The sequence below is a fragment of the Xenopus laevis genome, chromosome 5S (genome assembly GCF_017654675.1).
Source record: "Xenopus laevis strain J_2021 chromosome 5S, Xenopus_laevis_v10.1, whole genome shotgun sequence".
Lineage (NCBI taxonomy): Eukaryota > Metazoa > Chordata > Amphibia > Anura > Pipidae > Xenopus > Xenopus laevis.
Window position 1 is genome coordinate 85,716,369 of NC_054380.1, and position 23,444 is coordinate 85,739,812.

General features: G+C 37.0%; 1 protein-coding gene across 3 annotated transcripts in view; it reads left to right on the forward strand.

Moving 5' to 3' along the window:
• Positions 1-23,444, forward strand: part of LOC108718024 (disks large-associated protein 2) — a 264,643-nt gene that overhangs the window by 114,644 nt on the left and 126,555 nt on the right. For 2 of the 3 annotated variants that reach the window (XM_041564735.1, XM_041564736.1), the window contains exon 3: positions 15,928-16,083. The exons of the other annotated variant lie outside the window; for it this stretch is intronic. In XM_041564735.1, coding sequence (XP_041420669.1) covers positions 16,047-16,083 — 37 coding nt within the window. In that variant the 5' untranslated portion in view covers positions 15,928-16,046. The remainder of the gene's footprint in view (positions 1-15,927; positions 16,084-23,444) is intronic. 3 annotated transcript variants of the gene reach the window in all.

The window sequence follows — 23,444 nt, forward strand, 5'->3', positions numbered from 1 at the left end:
CTTTCCTACCCAGAGCCAAAATATGCTAACAAAAATGAACATCGGCAGATCAGATTAGTGTCTTCCCTACATACTGTGCTGGCTACCACATTGGAAGTTTGCCAATGCAGTAGTAACATAGTAAGTTAGGTTGAAAAAAGACACATGTCTATCAAGTTCAACCTTTTAAGTCACATAAAACCTACCTAACTGCTAGTTGATCCAGAGGAAGGCAAACAAACCCATTTGAAGCCTCTCCAATTTGCTCAGAAGGGGGGAAGAAATTTCTTCTTGACCCCAAGATGGACTAGTCCCTGGATCAACTTGTACTATGAGCTTTCTTCCATAACCCTGTCAAATGCCAACTTTAAATATGGGATTGATGGAGTCATCCAAAGTTTCTACCCTTGGAAATATCTTTAGTTCTAACATTATCATTTATTTTTGTTCCACTGAAGATTTGTTATTTGCGAGGCAAAATCTGACTTAAACACTATTTTTTTTTTGATTTTGTTACCACTACAAGCTGTCATCATTTTCAAGCTTTTAAAGTCATTCCAGTTGGTCAGTTCATCAGATTGTGCAGGAATTGTTTTCTGATAAGGTGTTTCTTGCACAGTCTGGCAAGCTCTGCTGACATATTGTCTAAGATATCTTATTCTATTTGGAAGATTGATAGAGCTTTTAATATAGCTGTAAAAAAGGACAGATTGGAGCTTCGATCAGATGTATGTAGGAACGACGGAATTTATCAAAACTGTAAGAAAACTGGTGATTCTCACATCAATAGCCAAAGGACATTTTATGCTATAATTTCTGTAGAATTTAAAACTTTAAAAAATTAAAAACATGGTCTAGTTATTATAATACTAGGGGGCAAATTTACTAAAGGGTGAAGCGACAAATTCGCCAGCGTGACGTCATTTCGGTACTTCGCCGATTTACGTACGGTCACTGGCGTAACTTCACTAGCGAAGGAGATAGACTCTAGCGGTACTTCGCTCCCTAACGCCTGGTGAATTTTCACTCTGGCGAATGGATATAACTCTGCAAATTCCCTAAGATGTGCGTTCGCCACCTCAGACCAGTTGAAGTGCAATAGAGTAGATAGGACTTCCTCAAAGTTTAGTTGAAAAATTTTCTAAGTCCCACAAAACGCTGGCGTCTTCCTTTTTTCAGGGTGATAGGCTGCAAAAGAGTGCGGGGTAACCCGCTTCCCCCTACATTTCCCAACATATGGCACATAAACTATATATGGGCTCATGTGTAGGGCAATATAACAACTCTATTTTCTTGTATTAATGTTTCCCGGGCTTGTGTAGTGTAATATATTTGCTGCAACATATACGTCCATTCAACTTTAATTTCCCGCCGTATGCAAATTAGGCAATGCTAGTGCAACTTCGCTTTGCTTGGCGCTGTAAAACTAGCGCAACTTTGCCAGCATATGGCGCCCTGGACGCAACTTTGGATTTTAGTGAATTATCTTTGTCCTGGAGAATCTACGCCTTGCGAAGTGTTGCGATGGGAGCGAAGCCGTCGCTGGCGAATTTTCAGAGGTTAGTAAATTTGCCCTAGGTGTTCCACAATGATTTCCAATATATTGATTTAACACCCTTATATATCCTTAAATTGAAATCGCAACACTGGTTAAAAGTGGAGGGCATGTGCAGGCCCGGACTGGCAATCTGTGGGTTCTGGCAAATGCCAGAGGGGCTGCTATAAGGTCCCATAGAAAGTCAGTATTTAGTGGGCTGGTGGGGACTGTTTGGGCCTCTATGTGGGCTGATTAGGCCTCTGTGTACCTGGAATGCCAGGGCCTATTTTAATTCTCAGTCCGGCCCTGGGCATGTGTCATGTTCTGGTCCCTCAATGACATACTATACTGTATGTTTCCTACACATTTTGGTACTTAAAGGAGAAACAAACCCTTTACCAAAAAAAACTCCTAACCCCACCCCACGTAGACCCCCCCTCCCTCCCCAGCCTAGCTCCCCCCCCCCCGGCGAAATGCCCAACTTTTTACTTACACCTTGGTGCAGAGTCACAGCATTGGAGTTCACAACAGCCTTCTTCTGGGTCTTCGTGTCTTCCTCTGGTGCTTTGGCAATTTCTGTCCATTTTAGCGCATACGCAGTTGTCACAAACGGGTAAATTGCTCCAACTGCGCATGCGCAACTTCTCCGGTCCTTTGCAGGCAGATGCAAAAAACGTAAAGGCCTGTTTATCAACAGTCCAGTTTTAGAGGTTTTTGAAACCACGACTAAACACACTTTTTTCATTCACCATGAATGTCATGGAATTTATTAAAAGATCAAAACTGAAAAAGTATGAGCGGGAAAAGTTGCGAAAACAGCAACTTTTTTGACTTGTCGCACAACTATGAGTTTTTCGTATTAATGCAAGAAAGCCAGTGTCAAAAACACCTTAAACATCTAAAACCACAAATAAAAGAAAGCTCCTCCTGTTGTAAAAGGGACATCTGCCATTTACTTCTACATGATTTCTAAAGATTTTAGCTGGAGTATTTTCGTGTTAGGATTTTTTTGCAATTTTGTCTCATAATAAACCCTCTGAAGAGTTTTTTAATGTCAAAAAGCCCAACCTAAAAAAGTTGTGGTTTAATAAATTGGTCCCGGAGTCTGATCATTTATTGAGTTACCTTCTTCATGGCTAGGTGGCAGAGATTTATTTGTAATTCTACACAAAAAGCAAAACCATTTGTGATTCATTTTCCCTAGTGGGAGGTGTTCCTATTTTTTGCATTCCCTTCCTATTTAGCACCAAAGCAATTTAATAAACTGCCCCAGGTAAATGCAAAACTAATGTAAATAAAAATGATAACATGCAGAGTTATATACTCTGTGTAAAGTCTTAGGATATGGCAGGGATTTTTAGATACAGAATGTAACAAATATCTTCCAAGATACAATGCAGGACCAAATTCCATTTGTATGAACAGCTTGTTTACAATTTACTACACTGCACAGCACTATTAAAACTTGGCTAGAGCATTGTAAAAAACAGGGTCACTTTTTTATTAAGAGTATTCTTTTCAATAAACACAGGTCATGGACAACCATATTTATTCTAGCTGGGGACAACAGATTTTAATAGAAAAAAATAATAATGATGATGCAGAAAAAACCTGCATAATTTAGTGCTGCCCTCCCTGACATGACAACCTTTTCCCGAAAGTCCAAGGTTATCCCATCCTCATTTTGGGACCTATGCCCATACTTTTATTTTTTATCAAAAGATAAAAAAAACAACAACAACAGATTCTACATCCTGGAGTCATTAAATCCATTATAAACTGTATGACTTTAATCATCAATCATGAATTTGTTAGCATTGTATTAACACATATTTAAATATTTTAATCCAAATTAACCATGGAACCGAAAGTGCGTTCTTAGAATGTATTGAGTGACTGTATAATAATTATTGAGTAATTATTAACATGTTGTTGTTTACCAGGAAGCACTGTAGCAAGAATGCAAGGGAAAAAAATCTAATTACCCAATGCTGTTAAAAAGCTTTGCCATGAGGCTTGTTGGGTTATTTTGACACTAAACTTTTATATGTAAATTAGCAGAGTTGGTGTGACACTGATTACCTTGCCTGTCTGAATGAGAATTGGATGTCACACAGAATTTAGGTCCTGTCTGAGCTCATTAAATGCAGACTTATTCTAGCCACATTTTTAAGAAAAACAGAAACACGTCAAGCCAAGAGAACTTCCAACAACATTCTCAATCATGTTTGCTACAGGTGGAAATTGTGTCTAATGTACTGCTTCACAATAAAAGTGTTTTCCATGAACATGCCATTAGTTCTGTAAATTGACATTATTTCTAAACACAGCCATGTGCCTTTATCTTAAACCAACACTATTGCTTTCTTTTAAAACCTTCTGTTGATCTTTTACTTTCACCACTATTCCCTAAGGGGGCTAATTTATCAAAAATCCAGTTGGCTTTTTTTTATTGATTCATCAAAATGGCTTCCAAGAATTCCATATTGTTAGTCTTTTTATATACATGGAAGATCACAGAGACTGACCAGCTGTAAACCATCACACCTGCACCCACATGTTCCAGTGACCAGCAGTAGCAGTGCCCAACTCTGGCTCCAAGGCTGGCCAAGTGCCCTATAATGGCAGAGGGAGCACAACAGGGCAGAAGACCCTTTAACAGGTACCTGCCCAGCCCCCCCCCCATTGTTGTGCCCTAGGCAGGTGCCTCTTCTGTCTACTGTTCCTGCCCTGCCTGGCATCATTTGCAGGCTGAACCACTAAATGCTGGGTGTCTACCATAGAAACTCTGAGAAACTTGTAACAACAGATCTACAATACAACGCCTAATTTCCTACAGGAGTTGCCTATGCCCATGTCCTCTCTTGGTTCTGTCACAATAATAACCAATGTAATTTGTGCTTTAATTTTCTAACAATACTTTATTTTTTTGAACGATGTACTAGATCAGTGTGTACTGATTTTATTGCTTTGGGTAGGTGTCCTTGTGCAGTTTAGTTCTTGTTAGCAATTGTGCATGTGTGTGTGTTTTACACCTGATGAATTGATTTGCATACCATAAATGATATGAATGCATTCTACAAGAGTTATTAGCATCAAACAGTAGAAAAGTCAATATGGCTCAGCTAGAACTTTTCTTCACAGCTTTCTCCTCAGAGACCCCAGCCATTGGTTCAACAAAAAGCAATCTGGAAAGAAAATAACCCACCGTACTCTAGGGTACTCTCCTCTGTTTCATTGCAATCACTGTGCATTAAGTTTGTGCCAATGTGTATGAGCTCTCGAGTTCTAAAAGCACAAAGACTTACAATCGTCTTTGTGTTTAGCCTTCCATATACAACAAAAGCTCATCCCAAGAAATATTCAAATTGACGCCTTCAAGAAAAGATGCCTAGCCTTATATTTTGTCTCTTTAATTTGTGTTTTGTTTTTTTAAGCAAGTTAATTCCCCTCGGGACTACCAGTGATGAAGAATAGAACTCAAACCATAATGTTTAAGTTAGTATTTGTATGATTTAGAAATTTCAATTTTTCAATGAATATATTATTTAACTTCATATTTCCCTTGAAGCTCCATGGTTAGTGGCTGCAAATTATATTCCATGAGTACAAAGTTTCTAGATTGGTCTGTCCAATTTGAAGTTCAAAGAACATGGCGTTTTAGTTGTAAAGGGTAGATGACCTGTTAGATTACCTTTTTTAAACCTTCATCTCTATGTGCACACCATATGAATAAAATTCTTTGCCCACATTTGTACTGTCTATTCTATAAGTCATGTCTATTAACCTTGTATTTTGTAAAACTAGCAGTATTAATGAAAAATGTTTTTTCTTCTGTCCATGTCGTAGCCTTAGACTGTACAACGGAGTATCTTAGTTATGCAAACTCACATTGCTTCAATTATTTGACCCTGTTACGATGAATTAGAATTATCCATATCTCAGTAGACCAGCAATATGCTGCCAGTTGCTTGATCAACTCTGACAACCTTAGTAAAGATCTAGGGAAAAATGAAAAGTTCAACAGCTATAAAGCTTTAAGGTTCCCAGGGTTAAAGCTTAGCTTATTTTTTACTGCTGCAATAAGATCACAGATGGTGACTGCATTCGAAAATCTTATTATAAAAGTACATTTAATTGGATGCAGCGCATTATAAATATAAAACTGAGGATTTTTGTTGCTGATTTGAAGTTAGCATAAAGAATAATTATACAAATGTACATGTTACATGTTCTTGTAAAGATTATATAGCAGGTACTATATGGGACCTGTTATCCAGAATGCTTGGGACCTGGGTTTTTCCAGATAACAGATCTTTCTATGATTTGGATCTTCTTAAGATCATGTTAACATTAAATAAACCCAATAAGCCAATACGGATTCATTATATCTTAGTTAGGATCAAGGTACTTTTTATTAGTAAAGAGTAAAAGGAAATAATTTGAAAACATTTGGATAAAATGGAGTCTATGGGAGATGCCCTTTCTATAATTTGAAGCTTTCTGGATAACCGGATTTTGGATAACAGATCCTATACCTGTTCAGCAAAAAATCAGGTCTGGATAGTTCATGTTACATGTGTGCTTGTGCATTGAATGAACATATATATACATGTATATAAATGTATATATATATATATATATATATATATATATATAATGTTTAGATAGGGACCCGCACTCCAATGTTTCCGTGAAAAAAGGTTTTTATTTTAACTTGTGCATCCAACGTTTCGGCCCATGTTTGGCCCAGCACCCACAGTGACTTCAAGACTGGATCAGAGTGCGAGCGTTTGCTGATATATATATATATATATATATATATATATATATATATATATATATATATATATATATATATATATATATATATATATATATATATATATATATATAAGCAATGCAGAATAACGGCACTCACAGGACTTGCTGAATCAATCTTCCAAAGGTGTATTTTGCTCAGCGTTTGACCCTCAATTTGACCCTTCATCTTGAGCTATCCCACTGAACCCCATTATTATATACCTTTATGAACCTAGGAGATGGGTGTAAAATGGCCACATCATTTAGTCATATTTTATATTTAGGACCTTGCCAGCCTCACCCCCAGGGCAATTTTCTAAAGCCAGGATTTAACAAGAGATCGCTATTATGCTCTGCCGCCAACATGAGAGAAGTTCAGCAACCCTGCTGCCGGTCCTCCTGTCACCTCCTGGCACAAGCAGTAGTAGCCTCTGGATCAATCAACACGCTGTGCAGTCACAGGAGAGAACCTCCTTTTTCACTCTTCTAAAATAAACCTGTTACCTGTGCAAGGTCTTACTACTGCTGTGACAAGTAAAACTTAAAATACATTATCATCATCTGCCGGGCCAGACCCCCTCTCCCGATATCTACATTTTGGGGGGGGAAAAGTTTGCGGCACCGCACATGCGCGCTGACGGACGCAGCTCGCGCATGTGCATGGCGCGTGTTCATCACACAGTAATGCCAAGCTTGGCGCATCACAGTAGGGGGCCAGGGGGGCCGGAGGGGGGCCCTGGACCAGAAGTCCTGGTGGGCCCCGGGCCCCCCAGTCCGACCCTGATTATCATAGATCCACTGTTTTGATCCAGAGGAAGGCAAAAAACTCAGCCTAAAGCCTGTGCCAATAATGTTTTGAGAGGGAATAAATTCCTTCCTGACCCCAATGGCAATTGGAAACATTCATTGGATCAAGCATTTGACATTCATTTAACATGAATTAATATAATGCTGACTCTCACATTTATACTGTATAAAGATACAGAAACCACGATACAACAGCGCATTCAGGAAAACATCCATATTCAGTTATTAATAGATAATATGAAAACATAAAGAAGAAAACTCCTGAGATTTCACAAAATATGAAAAAAAGAGGAGGATGGATGGGATGTTTCTACCTGCTCAGAAGATAAGGAAGTGAATTGCTTCCTCCCCTGACATCACATCCCTCTCTTTCTCCACCCCCAGCCCAGCTTTTCCCCTGCCTTAAATCATTCCTTCTCACTAGTGATGAGTATTTTTTCCAGACATGGATTTGCTGCAAATTTTTTCATTTCACCATCTGCAAAAAAGTTGCTGAGACAAAAAAGTCGCTGAGACAAAAAAGTCGCTGAGACAAAATAGTCACCACAAGAAAAACACACATTGACTTTTGCATTTTGCATTGCATCCGGAGTGAGAAAAAAATTGACGCATGCATAAAAATTTGTCCCACGCAAAAAAAAAAATGTTGACACCCATTGATTTCAATGCGTTTCACGAATTATTCAGACAGATTCATCACTACTACTCACCTAAACACAGCTGCATCTGATTCTGCCCATCTCTAATCTAGACCAGTAAAATCTAACCTTGTCATTCAGCCCCTTGGCTTATACTGTACCTCCAGGGCTTTCCTTTCCTTTATAAACCCATTGCATTATGATCAACTATGTTTCTTTGTTTTACCCAGTTAGCTTCATTTGATTATTCTCTGTTTTGCAAATTTCTGCTTTGTTTGGTGCCTTGACATAAAGCATTTTTAATTTAAGCGTCAATTAGTGAAACGCTACTTTTCTTGTTATTTTTAGCCAACAAATCACTTTGGGGATTCCAGTGATAGTCTGCACCCCAGGAGTTTATACAAATTGGGGAAATAACCGTGTGTAGCTAACAGATTACATCTGTGATTTATGAAAGGAAGTCGTTCTCTGTAGGGAGCAGCTACTGGTATCATATGAAAGGGATATATCTTCATGGGGCTGCAAGTTGTATGAATTTCTGATGACACTGTTGTGTAATGCATGTACAGTAACATCTTTTGTAATTAGCATTTCTTCCAGCCTGGCTGCTAAATGAATTATAAAACCTCTTCTCTGTTTCAATATTGATGAAACATTTCTAATAGAAAAAAATTAATCTGTTTAGCGTATTCTCTTTCTTGCTTGCAATCCTAATCTCTGTATGTGGTAATTATCGTGAGGCTGAGAACAAGCAACATTCACCACTAAACCTGTATTAGTTAATAGGGAATGGTTGGTGTTCCCATCACCCAAAAAAGTGTTGCCTTACAAGTAAATATGTTTGTCTTTATTCATTTGCTTATTAAAACAAGCTGTTGTACTGTCATCTTTTAGCTTGTAAGGCTTTTTTGGACACTCTTCGCCTCTTGTATCAGTTGTTGGTTGCTTTGTATGCAATTCTGCATGTTCAGTGTATAAACCTATTAACTGCGCAGAGTATGTTGGAGCTTTATGAACACATGTTTCAATACAGTTTCACCTAAGATGATGATTATTATAATCAATAATGATAACAATAATCATAATAATGATATTACATGCATTCTAAAGTCCCTGGCTCTTTCAAAAAGGACAACGTTTAATTGCAGAAGTGCCTTTATTATGTTAGATGCTTCACTAAAGCCTACTACTCATTCTATGATAAAACTAATGGGATACGCTGCATGTATGTTCTCTGCTCTTGACTGCAGTTATTATATAGCTGACAGTATAACTCCAAGCAAGTCATCAAGGATGCCTCATGTGTAATGAAAAGGTGTGTTGTACCTTGGAAAATGTATAAGTATTATCAGTAGAAATAACGTATTCAATGCCAAATACAAAGTGTTGAGCCTCTGTATGTATCAAGTTAAAATCTACAGTGCAAAATTGTACCTGTGAACCCTCTTCTGCACAAAGTACATCCCAGTAGGAGAACTGCTCTTCAATCTCAGCCTCTTGTAGCATGCTCAGCTCCCATTTGCCAACATTACCCGTGGTGCCAAGGCTGCTGAGCTAACTGTTTCATGCACCCAATTTCATTGTTGGGCATATCCCTCCAATTTCTACAGCAAGATTAATTTCTCATAAAACAGCATACCTCCCAGTGCCAAAGAAATCCCTCTAATTTACCTAAGCCAAGGCTCCCAAATGTCTTAGCTTCCATCAATCTCAAATCCCTATTGTATTGAATTCCCTGTTTTAATCACTCAGCTGTCTGTTCTAAGCCAAATGTCAGGCCTTTGAGCATTAAACCAGAAGTGAGATTTCAAGCTAGCTACCAAAATCTTTTAGATCTACACAGTAACACAAATATCCAGTCTCCAACTGTGAGTCCCCTATAGTTGTATTAAAGGGCACCTCTTGGGCAAAATCCAACCAAAAGTGCCGGCTAATAAATTGCCCCTCGCCAGCCTCCCCCCAGCCTAACTGCCCCCCCCCAGGGAATTGCCCCATACTTTATACTTACACTTGGTGCAGATTCTGGCATCGGAGTTCCACGCAGTCATCTTCCAGGTCTCTGTGTCTTCTTCTGGCGCATCAACAATTTTTGCATGCGCAAACCGCCAAATTTCTCCAACTGCACATGCGACGACATGCAAATCTCTCAATCAGCTTGCTGAAGACCAGGAAAATGGGTGCATAGAACTCCAATGCGCCGAGAGGTAAGTATAAAGTATGGGGCATTTCCCCAGGGGGAGGCAGTTAGGCTGGGGGGAGGAGGGAGGGGGGTCTACTTGGGGTGGAGGGTACAGGTTTTTTGGTTAAAAGGGTTGAATTTTCCTTTAAGCACATGCATGTGACGTCAGAAGAACAATTGTGCATGTGCTCTGAATAACATGGTCAGTCGTACCAGGAGCTCGCTCCCCATGCGAGTATCCCTTGCGAGTATCCTAATGCTAGGAAAAAAAACTATTAGCCCAAAACCTTTGGTTGGGAATAATATTTTTGCCCAACAGGTGCTGTTTAAGCATACATTGCTAGATACTTCATTGCCAATAAAAGAAGCCAACGAAACCTAAAATCGAGGGCCTCAACAACTACAGACCTATCGCATTAATATTGGTTGCTATGAAGAGCCTTGAAAATTGATTCTCAATTCTTCAATATCAATTTCATTTTTCCCAACTCTCTGGGCCCACTCCAATTTTCATATTACCCAAACAGATCTACAGAAGATAGAGTTGCCCTAGCTCTGCACTCTGCTTTACTACACCTAGAGAAGCCCGACATTTACATACATATGCTGAACCTAGACTACAGTTCCACTTTCAATACTATAAACCCTCACATACTCATCAACAAACTCACAACTCTAACTCTGCCTCAGCACCTCTGTAACTGGATTTTTGATTTTCTTACTAACAGACCACAGTTTGTTAAGATTGGGAATTGCATGTCTATAAGTTTGCAGATGACATGACAGTGCTTGGTCTTATCCAGAACAGTGATGAAACCGGATACTGACAGCTAGGGACACATTTACTAAGGGTCAAATTTCGAAGTTAAAAAACTTCGAAATTCGACCATCCAATTTGATACTTCGATAGTCTAAGTATTTTTTAGATCAAAAACGGCCGTTTTCAAGGGAAGTAAAAATTTAACGATTCGAAGGATCGTACAAAAAAAAAAACTTTGACTTCTAAAAACTTAGCCAAAGACTCATAGAGGTTCTAGGAGGTCCCCCATAGGCTAAACAGCAATTCGGCAGGTTTAAAGTGGTGAAGTGTCAAAGTCGAAGTTTTTAAAGAGACAGAACTTCGATTTTCGAATAGTCGAATTTGTAAAGTTTTTTGAATTCGAATTGAATTTTGGCCTATTCGATGGTCGAAGTACCCAAAAATTACTTAGAAATTCAAAGTTTTTGAATTTGAAAATTCACTTCGACCCTTAGTAAATGGGCCCCCTAGTGTGCAACATTATTGTATATGGTAGCAGGGCCACCATCAGGGAGGCACAGAGGGTACTATTGTACCGGGCCTGAAGAGGGGCACGGCTGTGCTGGACTTTTCAAAAAGCCAGGCCCCCCCTTAACCGCGGAAAAGCCATGCCACCTCTTCCGTCCCAAAAAGCCGAGGTGCCGAACAGCTGAAGTTCTGAAAGCAGCGAAAAGATCAGAAGTCACGAAAACAGCTGAAACTGAAGTCCGGAAGCAGAGAAAAGACCTAAAGTCTTTTTTTTTCAAAGGTGTCGAAGTTGAAGTCCTGAAGCCACGAGTTCAATTCTACTCAACACCAATTTTTTTTTTTAAACCCCTGGCCACCAATGTATTATTTTAATACTCTAGAGGCCCCTGCCACCAATGTTTTTTTTAAAAAATATTCTCTGGGGCCCCAAATTTTTTTAACTTGTAAGGGGGCCCTGGCGCCAATGGTTTTTTTAAAAAAAAAAATTCTCTGGGCACCAATATATTTTTACTTGTAAGGGGGGCCCAATTTAAAAAAAAAAAAAGTTAAACTTGTAGGGGGGGCAATTTTTTTAACTTGCAGGGGGGCCCTGACCACCAATTTGTTTACAAAAAAACTTTAATGGGGGCCTTGGTGCCACAGGTTTTTTTTAACTTATAAGGGGGCCCTGACCATCAATAGCTTTTTATAACTTTTGTGTGTGTTACATTTTTTAGCGCTGATGTCTGTGTGGTGTTTTAACTGTGGTGTGGAGTGGGCGGAATCTGGGGTGGGGCTTGGGGTGAGCGGGGCCCCAAAAATGTTGTTGTACAGGCCCCGCGATTTCTAATGGAAGCCCTGTATGGCAGAGAGCATGAACTGGTTTACAGATGATCATAGATTTAAGAAAACATCCATATCAACACAAACCCTTACATGTCAAAATAGAGCAGATTGAAAGCATCAATTTCCTAGGTCTATACATTGCTAATTCTTTAAAATGGACTCACAACACAAGGTCATAATCTGGAAAGCTCATCATCATCAACTGGACTGCACAAATCTTCTTTTAAAGAGCCACGTTTGAAAAGCATTCTAACAGGCAACATAGCAATGTGGTATGGTAGCATCACACAGCAAGAAAAAATCTCCCTCCAGAGGGTGGTAAAAAACTCTGAACAAATCATCTCCACCACAATTCCATCACTGTCCGATCTAGACAACGTCAGATGTAAGAACAAAATTAAAGCCATCACTAGTGACCAGAGTCACCAAGGACATAAAAATATTCATCTGGCACAAGCTCAACTATTCACTGAGGTACAAAGAGGGCCGGATTTACATAGTGGGCGCCCCTAGGCCTGCAGTTATTCATCGCCCCCATCCCCTCCCCTTTATTTGTGGAGCAATGGGGATTGGCGCACAGGAAGTTTAAAAAACTATTGTATCTCCTGTGCATCCCCAGTGTTTCTAAACCAATGTGGGTGTTGTTTAGAACTTGTTGAGTTACAAAAACTAGAAATAGTATAATAGAATCCTTAGACTGAATGGGGTCACAAAAAACCTATATCTGCCCTCCAGACCTCCTGATCTATAGTCCTCCACCAATATATTCAATTTACTATTATGAGTAGAAGCAAGCAGGTGGACTTCTGCAATAAATGTGAAATGTGAATAGCCAAAAGACCTCTCTAAAATACAGTTAAAATAAGTTGGCAAATATCCACTGTATTGTGTGCTGGGTTGCATTCTCTACATATCATTACCTCTTATATTGAAAATTCCCAAAATCCACATTGCCTGTTTTTTAATAGTTGTTGATTTGTTAAAATACTGCTCTGCTCTTTATCTTCTGCATAGATACCTTGTCATCTTTTGTACAACTATGTATTTCCAACTGAAATATTAGATTCCACTTCAGGTGCAATTTTGTAGCGCATATGTTATCTGGGCAACAGTAAGGTGAACAGATGGCTGTGAATATCATTAACAAGTTTATTAAATGTTGTGTGTAGACTTTCCATCTTAGCGTATTTTCCTTTGGGACTACTTAACAAATGTTGTGTTGAGTGAGAGCTGAACCAAAGGGATCTATACACTGTCACCGTTAGGCTATGTTACAGGTAAATGCCCCACATTTCTCAACAGAGACTTTACAGGGAAAATTATAAATATGCATCTTTAGATAAGGCAGGATACCTTTTTTATTATAAGATGGCCCAGCATAACCTTCAATACTTCAGTTACTCACCTCAGGGGATGTGTACATTCATAAATGGCTACAGGAATGTACTGCTGATTTTTAGCATATGGTTTGCTTTTTGGTAGAAAATCATCATTTTAACTCAGCATTTTAAATGAAATGTTAAATAAGCTCCTTGGCTGATAGAGCAAAGCCATATTTATAATTATAAAACTCTAATAAAAATATAATCTTTCAGGTCTACATACATTACATCACTTACCTGCAAATTGCATATGTTCCCAATATTACACTGTAAATGATAAAACATGAAGCTATGAGATATATTTGTTGTGCATTTAAGAGGGAGCAGATTTGTTTGTAAAACAATCTATAATAGAGACTTAAGAAGTGCGTATGGTGCATATGTGGATTAGACCTTTATATGTGGATTAGACCTTTCTTATTCTAGTGAAAGGGATAGGCTATACTGACTGTGCTATGCTTTAAAGGAAAACTATACCCCCAAAAAATGTAGGTCTCTATAAAAAGAGATTGCATAAAAAAGCTCATGTGTAAAACCCTGCTTCATGTAAATAAACCATTTTCATAATAATATACTTTTCTAGTAGTATGTGCCATTGGGTAATCATAAAATTGCCATTTTCAAAAAATAAGGGCCGCCCCCTGGGATCGTATGATTCACGGTGCACACAAACAATCTTTACTTGTTAGGTCACATGAGCCAATTAACAGACAGAGTTGTGTCTTTTGCTTCAACCCTTCTTCCTGTTACAGTTAGAGCTGCAGAATTTCTGGTCAGGTGATCTCTGAGGCAGCACACAGACCATCACAAAATAGGGGTTCAAGGCAAGAGATGTAAAAGTGCAACATTTACTTAAATATATATTCCAGTTTGGTAAGATTTTATAATATGCCACTTAATATGATATAAACTATCTGTTGCTTAAGTATTCATTTTTTCCTTTAAAGAACACAGCCGCTTCAATGAGTTGTGGAGGATGTTGCGCATATATATATATATATATATATATATATATATATATATATATATATATATATATAAAATCATTAAACCATTACATTGCTTAACTATTACATTGCTCAACCCCAGCAGAACTTTTTATCAAAGTATGTTGTGCTTGTGTTACCTGCATTCTGCATGAACTTTACAGCTTACATGTCCTGTTTGCAGATGTCAATGTTACTGATAATGTGTCAGGAAAATGTAGGCTTTACATGTCCTTTAAAGTTAGGTATATCACTCTTTAAGGCAATAACAAGTGCAAAGCACAAAATGTATATGTTAACAATGATACGCCCACACATGCTTTATATACACAATGTGCCAAGAGCCAATGTTCTGGCTCAGCCGCCTCTGATGAGTTGTGTGTGAACCCTAGGGAGCTGTGAGGAGGCAATACTTCAGGAGATTCTTTAGTATGTTGTGCCTTTACATGCTAACTTGTGCATAGTGAACCACATGTCAATGCTTTAACTACAACTGTGTGCATCAATGTGCAGGAAGTCACATACTAAGAAAAAAATCACATACTAAGATAAACTTGCCCCACCACTTTTATGATGGTTCATTAAACTTGTGTTCACATAGGTAAATCATGCGTAAATTGCAGTAAATAATTGCATCTGTAAAATCTTGGCCTTTTTATTTGTAATACATTGTATAAAAGTCCAACGTTCTAGTACAAAAAAAAAAAAAGACAAAGATTTTACAAGGATCTGTATATACCGGCACTCACCAAACTTCAATCGAATTCCGGGTGCTCCTCGTTTGATGCATGTTGTAGAAGATTTTAGGACCACTCACAGATATAACTGTGAATTTATTGAAGTTTCACAAAATCCTCCACATCTACAGGTTTCTTGCACACATTTGATATGCTAAAGGTTTACTTAAAGAATTTCAGGCGTGAAGTCCTCCTTGTTCCCTCCTCTTTTGGTACAGAACTGTTCCTGCACAGCGCTTCTTCAGCAGTCACAGTCACACACCGGAACAGCATCACTCCCTCCCCCAGTCTTGGAAGCTTGCATTGCAATGTTTGATTTGTTTATTAGAGTTAAAAAAAAGTCAGATTATGTACATCTATACATACTATATATATTGTGAGTTGCATATTTAATTAGTTAAAATTGGGGCTTAAAATGTCTGCTTTAATGTCACAACAGTTGGCGGTTATAGTCCTTGGCCTCATAATGTTTGGTGTATTCAGGGTTATTTCATATGCCCACTTTGGCATTCGGATTAAAATACAGCTATAATGCGTTATCGTTTGTTATGTCAATATATTGGTGAAAATATGGATGCCAAAGATGATTCATGATGTTATAATAAAGCTGTGGCCGAACTCTTACCCACACAAGCTTATGTCTCTGTGTCTTTTTGTCAGCCCTCAGTAACAGGTAAGGGGAGGGAATCAGTCTTAAAAGCCAAGGAAAACTCTATAGTGAGTACAATTATGTAGCAGATTGTTTAGAAAAACATCCTCTAACAAATATAATTTAATTCTTCGACAGCGCATCATAGAGAGCAGATGGGAGGGAGGCAGTGGACTTTATCTGGACTTCCAAAAGGCAATTGCCATTGTACAACACAAGAATATTAACAAATATGGCATTGAGGGAAATAAACTGAAATGGATAGAAAACTGTCTTGGCGGAAGAAGACCGAAGGTCAGTATAATTATTGCAACTGTAGGTCACATGGTCATAAATGGTTTTGTTAAATGAACATAAACTAAATTTGAAGCAAGATAACACTTTCAGGTAATTAAATATCTTAGCAGTTAAGGAACCTCTAGTTAAAATAAGAATGAACACATGCAAATATGTTTTGTAATGTGTAAACCAGCATATGTTATAGTAAAGTGTAATGAACCAGTGTCTTTGTAAGGAATGGTCTGGAATCTCTATGTCATCAGATCATTAAATAGTTTCTTTTCTAGTTATTGGGAGCCTGTTTGAGATAATTGGTATATATACTGCACTGATGGGCCAGTGGTTATTTCATTTCCTGACTCATTAGTTAGTAGACAGAAGTTGTCATGTCAAATTAGATATTATTAGTGGAGTTCCAATAAACACATATTGTTGCAGGTGTTGCACTGGGAAAAAAGAAAAAAGATATTTTATACAAATATGGTTATAAGTGCAGATATTATTCAGTACAGGTAACATTATCTTTTTGCCAATTCGAAGTTCTTCATATGAGTGGAAACCAATATACCTCTTGCTCTACTTAGAGAAAATAACACACAATCAACTAGTCTCCATTGAAATAATGTAACATAATAATTCATTGTGGCTGAGGTACCATGCACTAACAGGAAAATAGCATGAACATATACAATACATAGTAACATTGAAATTTAGGCTGTAAAATACACACGTCCATCAAGTTCAGCCTTTAAGGTCCATATACAGTTTATCGAGACAAAGGCAAAAAACCTGTTTGAAGCCTCTCCAATTTGCCTCAGAGGGGGGAAAAAAATTCTTCCAGACTCCAAGATGGCAATCGGACTAGTCCCTGGATTGTACTATGAGCTATCTCCCATAACCCTGTATTCCCTCCCTTGCTAAAAAGCCATCCAACCCTTTCTTAAAGCTATCTAAAGTCTCAGTCATCACAACTGATTCAGGGAGAGAATTCAACATCTTCACAACTTTCACTGTAAAAAACATCTTCTGAATATTTTGCCGGAACCTCCTTTCTTCTAATTGGAATAGGCGCCCACGTGTAAGCTGGAAGGAACTACCAGTAAATAAAGCATCAGAAAGCTTATTATATGATCCCCTTATTTATTTATACATAGTTATCATATCACCCCTTAAGCGCCTCTTCTCCAGGGTGAACAACCCCAACTTGGCCAGTCTTTCCTCAGAGCTAAGATTTCCATATCTTTTACCAGCTTAGTTGCCCTTATCTGTACCCTATCTAAGTCAATGTCCTGGTTGAGCACTGGAGACCAAAACTGTATGGCATATTCTAGATGGGGCCTTACCAGTGCTCAATAAAGTGGAACAATTACCCCCTCCTCCCATGAATCTATGTCCTTTTTAATACAGCTCAAGTGTATAAGTGGCTTGGATATTTTAAACATCCCAGATGCATGACTTTACATTTATCAACATTGAATCTCAATAACTCCAGTGTATTTGAATGTACAAATTTATATGTGTTGTGAAAAATGAAGTAATTCACATTTTTACTAATAAAATAAGTAAACCAATATATAATCATTAAATCCTTGGTGCTCATGTAACAGAACCTGCACCTTTACATTTCAATATTTTTTTTTTTACTTTAAGGGCCTAGTTCCGACATGTGAATTTCTTTTTTTTTCACAAATCTCTAACAATGCGTGCTTTTTCTATATTTTTTCTAAAGCTCAGCAAAAAATCATAGGAGTCGAACGATTTTATCTTGTGTGAAAAAAGTCATCATAAAATTGTAAAAAAAAATCTGAATTCTATGATTTTTTTCGGATTTTGTGCTAGAAACCCAGCTCAACTCAGAAAATCTTCAAATTGTTAACAGACATCCATTGGCTTTTACATGTTCTCGCCAGGTTTAAGTTGGAGTACTTTTACATCTGACTTTTAACACCACTGGACTTTAATAAATCTTTTTTTTTTTCTCTGAAATTTTCCCTTTTAAAGGTCCTACTAGAAAAATGTGTTAGAACCACAGGCACCCAATATCTTTCTTGGACTATATATAAGGGATCTTTTTTAAGAGTGTGCCCCTTAGTGATCTTCTAACAAGCATGTACTGCTCCCCAGGGAATTAGGAGGTGCAAACCAGTCACAGTGCTTTCACAGTGCAGGAAGTAAGGACAGGGGATTATTTATTAAAGTCCCATTTATTCTGGTCTGAGTTTAAAAGGGGAAAAAATGTTCTTCATAGAAACTCTTCGAGATTCATTAAACCCTGAGGCTGTTCCACATCCGAATAAAAGAGTACTCCAACTCAAACCTGCCGAGGTCCCGTAGAAGTCAATGATAGATTGACTGCTACAGGAGGTTTATGATTGGACTGGGTTACATATAATACAGTAAATTCAGTAAAAATGTGCATGGGAGTTTGGTTGAAGTGGTTTTAAGAAAATAGTGAGACATTTTTGGATCTTAGTAAATAACCCCTAACGTTTCAACAATCCTTGTTTTGGACAAACAGAAAATACACATACCCATAATTAAAGATTTTTTGTAGTTCATTGCCCTGATATTACCCATATGTATAATTTACTATTTTAGCTTTACATTTCCCCAAGAAATGACTGATCCTGCACTACTAAGCTTCTTCAATCCGCTTAACATAATACTTATACACTGCTTGTCAGAATAGGAAAAGAAAAAATCCTTCAAGGAAGGCTAACGTCTTATATTTTTCTGTGCAAAACTTTCTCCACATTTATAAATATTTAAATATTTATTTTGGAGTTATCGTGCCTCGGCAGATCTTGTGAAACGCAAGCATTCTTTTTAAATGTGAAAAACAGGCTACTTTTGTACTCATAGATTCACGTTCTTTGTAGCAACACCCTGCTGTGTTCAAGAGGCTAGTAATTGGGCACCAGTAGCAGCTTACTGAAGTATTCAGTAGAAGGAATTGTTTTTTTTTCTGAGACACAGCAAATATCATTTTGAATATACTTCGAACAAACTTTTTATAATTCTTTCAGTTTTGGAACACAAAAACTTTCCATGGGAAACAGTTTATCCTTAACTTTTTGCTTTTAAAGTAATCAGCATTGGTGTGAGGGCAGAAGCCCATACGATATTGTATATAATATAAAGTAAACCACTGTGCAGTATTTATTAATGGATCCCATACCTGTATTATAAATGACTAGTGTATGGAAATACTCCAGCCAGGTAAAATAAGAACCATACCAACATATTAAAGAAAACTAGATGGTTGACCATAAATGGGATTTATATTTATGAATAGTAGGATGGTTAAACAACTTAAGTTTGTATGTGGTCTTGAACTTTAATTGTAATTTATTTTAATGGGGGCTAATTCTGTATAAGACTTCTATGTGGTTTATAATTTACTGTAGTTGCTAGGGTGATAAATATAACAATGACATGTATTAAATATAGAGAAAAAGAGTCCAGCATTGCAGACCTTTTTAATTTATCAGCGTTAAACATATTTTTTCCAAACCATCACCCACTGATGTATACTTTATGTTCTTAAACACGGAATTCTTGCTCATTACCCTTTTTCAACAAGTCAGATAGCAGAACTGAATCAGAGAGGGTAAACTAACCTAGATAAGAGGAGAAATTTATATAGATTGATTAGAAAATCGTAGAAAAGCAGGACCTAAAAACTATGTACAAAATAAACAAAAATGGATTATATTATAATTCAGTCCTGAGTTTTGTGGGATAATAGGGTTCTTAATCCCTATAACTGTACATTTCCAGCTGAAATATTACATTCTGCTTCAGGTGAATTCTTGTAGGGCACAAGTTATCTGAGCAACAGTAAGGTGAACAGTAGGCTGTGGATAACAAGTTTACTATGTACTCTGTGTAGACTTTCTATCATAATGTATTTTCCTTTGGGACTACTAAACATATGTTATTGTGAGTGAGAGTTAAAGCAAAGGGATATATACACTGTTATGCTCTGTTGCTGGAAAATGCCCCACAACAGAAATTGCATAAGGCAGTATACTAGTTAATTTATTAATAAATAGACCATTATATCCACACTGTGGTCAAACAATGAACATGCTTTGTATATCTGCTGAAATATAATTATAAAGCAATGTAATCACTTGGACTGCAAGCTCTGTGGGGCAGGTTCCTTCTGTGTATCTGAACACTTGCAGCGTATTCTTTGATGTTGTTGTACTTCTGCATATCTATTTTATTTCTGCATTCATTTAGAGAGCTATTACCCTGCCATGTTATAAATGTATTTAATATAAATGAATAATATTTAAATAACTATGAACACAAGTACTGTAGCTCTATACAAATACACTGGAAAAAACTCTCTTTATCTCTCACCACTAAACATTGGCAATAGAATAATTTGTTCTAAAGAGTCCGAATTTCAAAATGATACAATTATTGCATGCCAGCTTTCCAGCAAGCTGTAGTGTATTAAGATGGTATTTCTTCAGTTGAAACACACACTTGAAACTGTGGACCAGGGCCGATTGCCCACAATCAGTGCCAGCTGGTGTCTGAATGTAAGCAAATTCGACTAACAATATTGCACACATGCAAATCACTGCTGTAATTGTGTTATGTCAATTGGGTGGTTATTTATGAAAATCCGAATGTATCGGATTTTTTTTTAAAAAAAGACCAAACCAGAATCCACGATTTGACCTTATTTATTATCAAAAAAAAAAAAGCATGATTTAATTGGATTGGGGAAAAAAGTAGATAAAATCGAGTGAAAACCCGAATCATACGATTTTTTTCCCGAATTGCTCAATTTCAAAAAAATTTTTTGCCTGAAAAGCCCAAAATATTTACTTAATTCCAAAGCAGACCACAGAAACTTCTAAATAGAATAGGGAACTCTCCCACCTTGGCAAGTCTGAGATGGCAGATTTTCAGCCTTTTTGCAGCCTTGGAGTATAACAAATCTTGAAAAATTCTTTCCACTAAAAATCCGGATTTTCTTGTAAAAAAAAAAACTTGACGATTTTTAGTTTTTAATATCAGAGACATAAGGGGTCATTAACTTAACCCCTGGGTGCACAAACAAGAGCACTAAAAGCATGCCCCTTAGGGGCAGATTTATCAAAGGTCGAGGTGAATTTTTGAATTGAAAAAATTCGAATTTCAAGCTATTTTTGTGTACTTCGACTAGGGAATAGTCCAAATTCTATTCGAATTTGCAAAAAATTCGAAAATTCAAAATTTTTCATGTACTGTCTCTTTAAAATTCAACTTTGACCATTCACCATCTAAAACCGAATTGCTGTTTTAACCTATCTGGAGTCAATCAAATTTTTGGGAAAAACTTTGAATCGAATTCGATCGAATGCGATATTTCTTCGATTCGATCTATTTGAATTTGGCCGAATACGGACCTATTCGATCGTAAACTGAACTATTCGACCCAAAAAAAACTTCGACTTCATTTCGGTTGGTCTTTTTGAATTCGAATTCCGAAGTTTTTTCAAATCAAAATTTGACCCTTAATAAATATGCCCATATATAGTGAATAAAGTGCCCCCTCTTGTAAAATATAAGGATATTATAAGTTACCGAGGAGTTTCATGACCATATAAAAACACGAGGCCGAAGGCCGAGTGTTTTTATACAGGTCATGGAACTCCGAGGTTACTTCTAATATCCTCATATTTTACAACTGGGGGTACTTTATTTATTATAATACACAAATTTAAGTGAGTCATGTGACAGAAATGACATCAGAACTCACCGTTTATAACTGATGACATCAGAACTCACCGTTTATAAGGATATATTTTACAGGATATTCATGGCTTTTGTGTATTATATATATATATATATATATATATATATATATATATATATTATTTTTTTTTATCCTTAATAATATCCATACGTTATAAGTGTTAATATTCACTAGGTATCAACAGATACATTCTGCAAAAAAGCTTTTTTATCAGAATTTTTTTAAATTCTGTAGATGTCCAATTGAGGATAAAACTTAGAGCATTTAATACAGTGTGATAGTATCCCTTTGAATTTCAAGCTGGAGAACTCCAGACAGAAATAAAAAAAAAACTTAAATAATTGAAAAGCCATATAAATGAAGATCAGTCATAAAATGTATCAGAATGTCATTGCCTACATTGTGCTGAAAGTTATAAGGTGACATGAGATGATCTTATTCTTTAATTCCAGCCTCATCAGGCCAGTTAAATGCCAAGTTTTTAAAATGTATGATGTATTTAAAATGTAAAATGTATTTAAACACTTTGGAGATACTGCTCTTTGCATTCCCATTGTAAATTAACCCTTACATCTCATCTAGCCAGCAGTGCTACTATGTAATTAGATTGCATAATATAATTCTGAGTGCATCTAAATATACAGCCATAAAGCAAGGCTGGTGTGCTATAGTTTGCCAAAAAGGAACTACGAGAGTTCTCAAAAACTAGAAACAAGTACAAAAATGTGCTACATCATTTTTTATTTTAGCCTAACACTACATTTTTACTTTATACAGTATTACAAATTATATTAAGGAAGCACCAAAAACATTTTTTTTTCATGGGATGAAAAATCTCAGGACTCTCAACACGGTCCAAAAATCGTACGGATTGAGGATTCGTACGATCGGATCTTTGCGTCTATGGCCAGCAGTGAGAAATATCCCACCAGTGTTATTCATTATAGTTTTATTCTTCTTATTGTTGCTTCTGTGCTCTTTAATTATTAACATGCAGCATTTTTCAAGACACCACTGCTTTTTATAGCAGAATTATTATACTGGACTATGCACCTTAAATCCATACACAGCTTTAAAAAAGTTACATGCAGTTGCTTTGTGTTCTGCCAGTCATTTGGCAGAAAAAGTTTACAAAGGCTCCTTTTATTTTCCTGACTGTGTTTTGTGTATGGCCACTATATGAAATTCAGTTCTCTTGTGTACTGTATATAACCAGGGAACTAGAATACACCTTCTTTTAACCTTGCTGCTGGGGGCAGGTTCTCTGTAGCTATGAAGCCTTGCATTCTGCAATCTAGGGTTCACCCCAGTTCATATGTTTGAATGTACGTGTAGGATGTATTTAATTAATCTAATTTAGAGGAAAAGGATTTTTAACAATAATATGGCTGTACACCTAAGATATTCTGACACAGGCAATTAAGAACAATCATAGCAATAGGCAGTAAAGAACTTAGTTGCATGTTACAAAATAGAAACAGAACAGTATGTAATTCAGCCACATCTGTGAGCATTCCCCAACAAGTAAATAACATAACCTCACTTTGTTTATTTCCTATTGTAACGCCTGACAGTACAAAGTCTTGTGAGTTTCCTTCTTTTATGAGTTTGATTG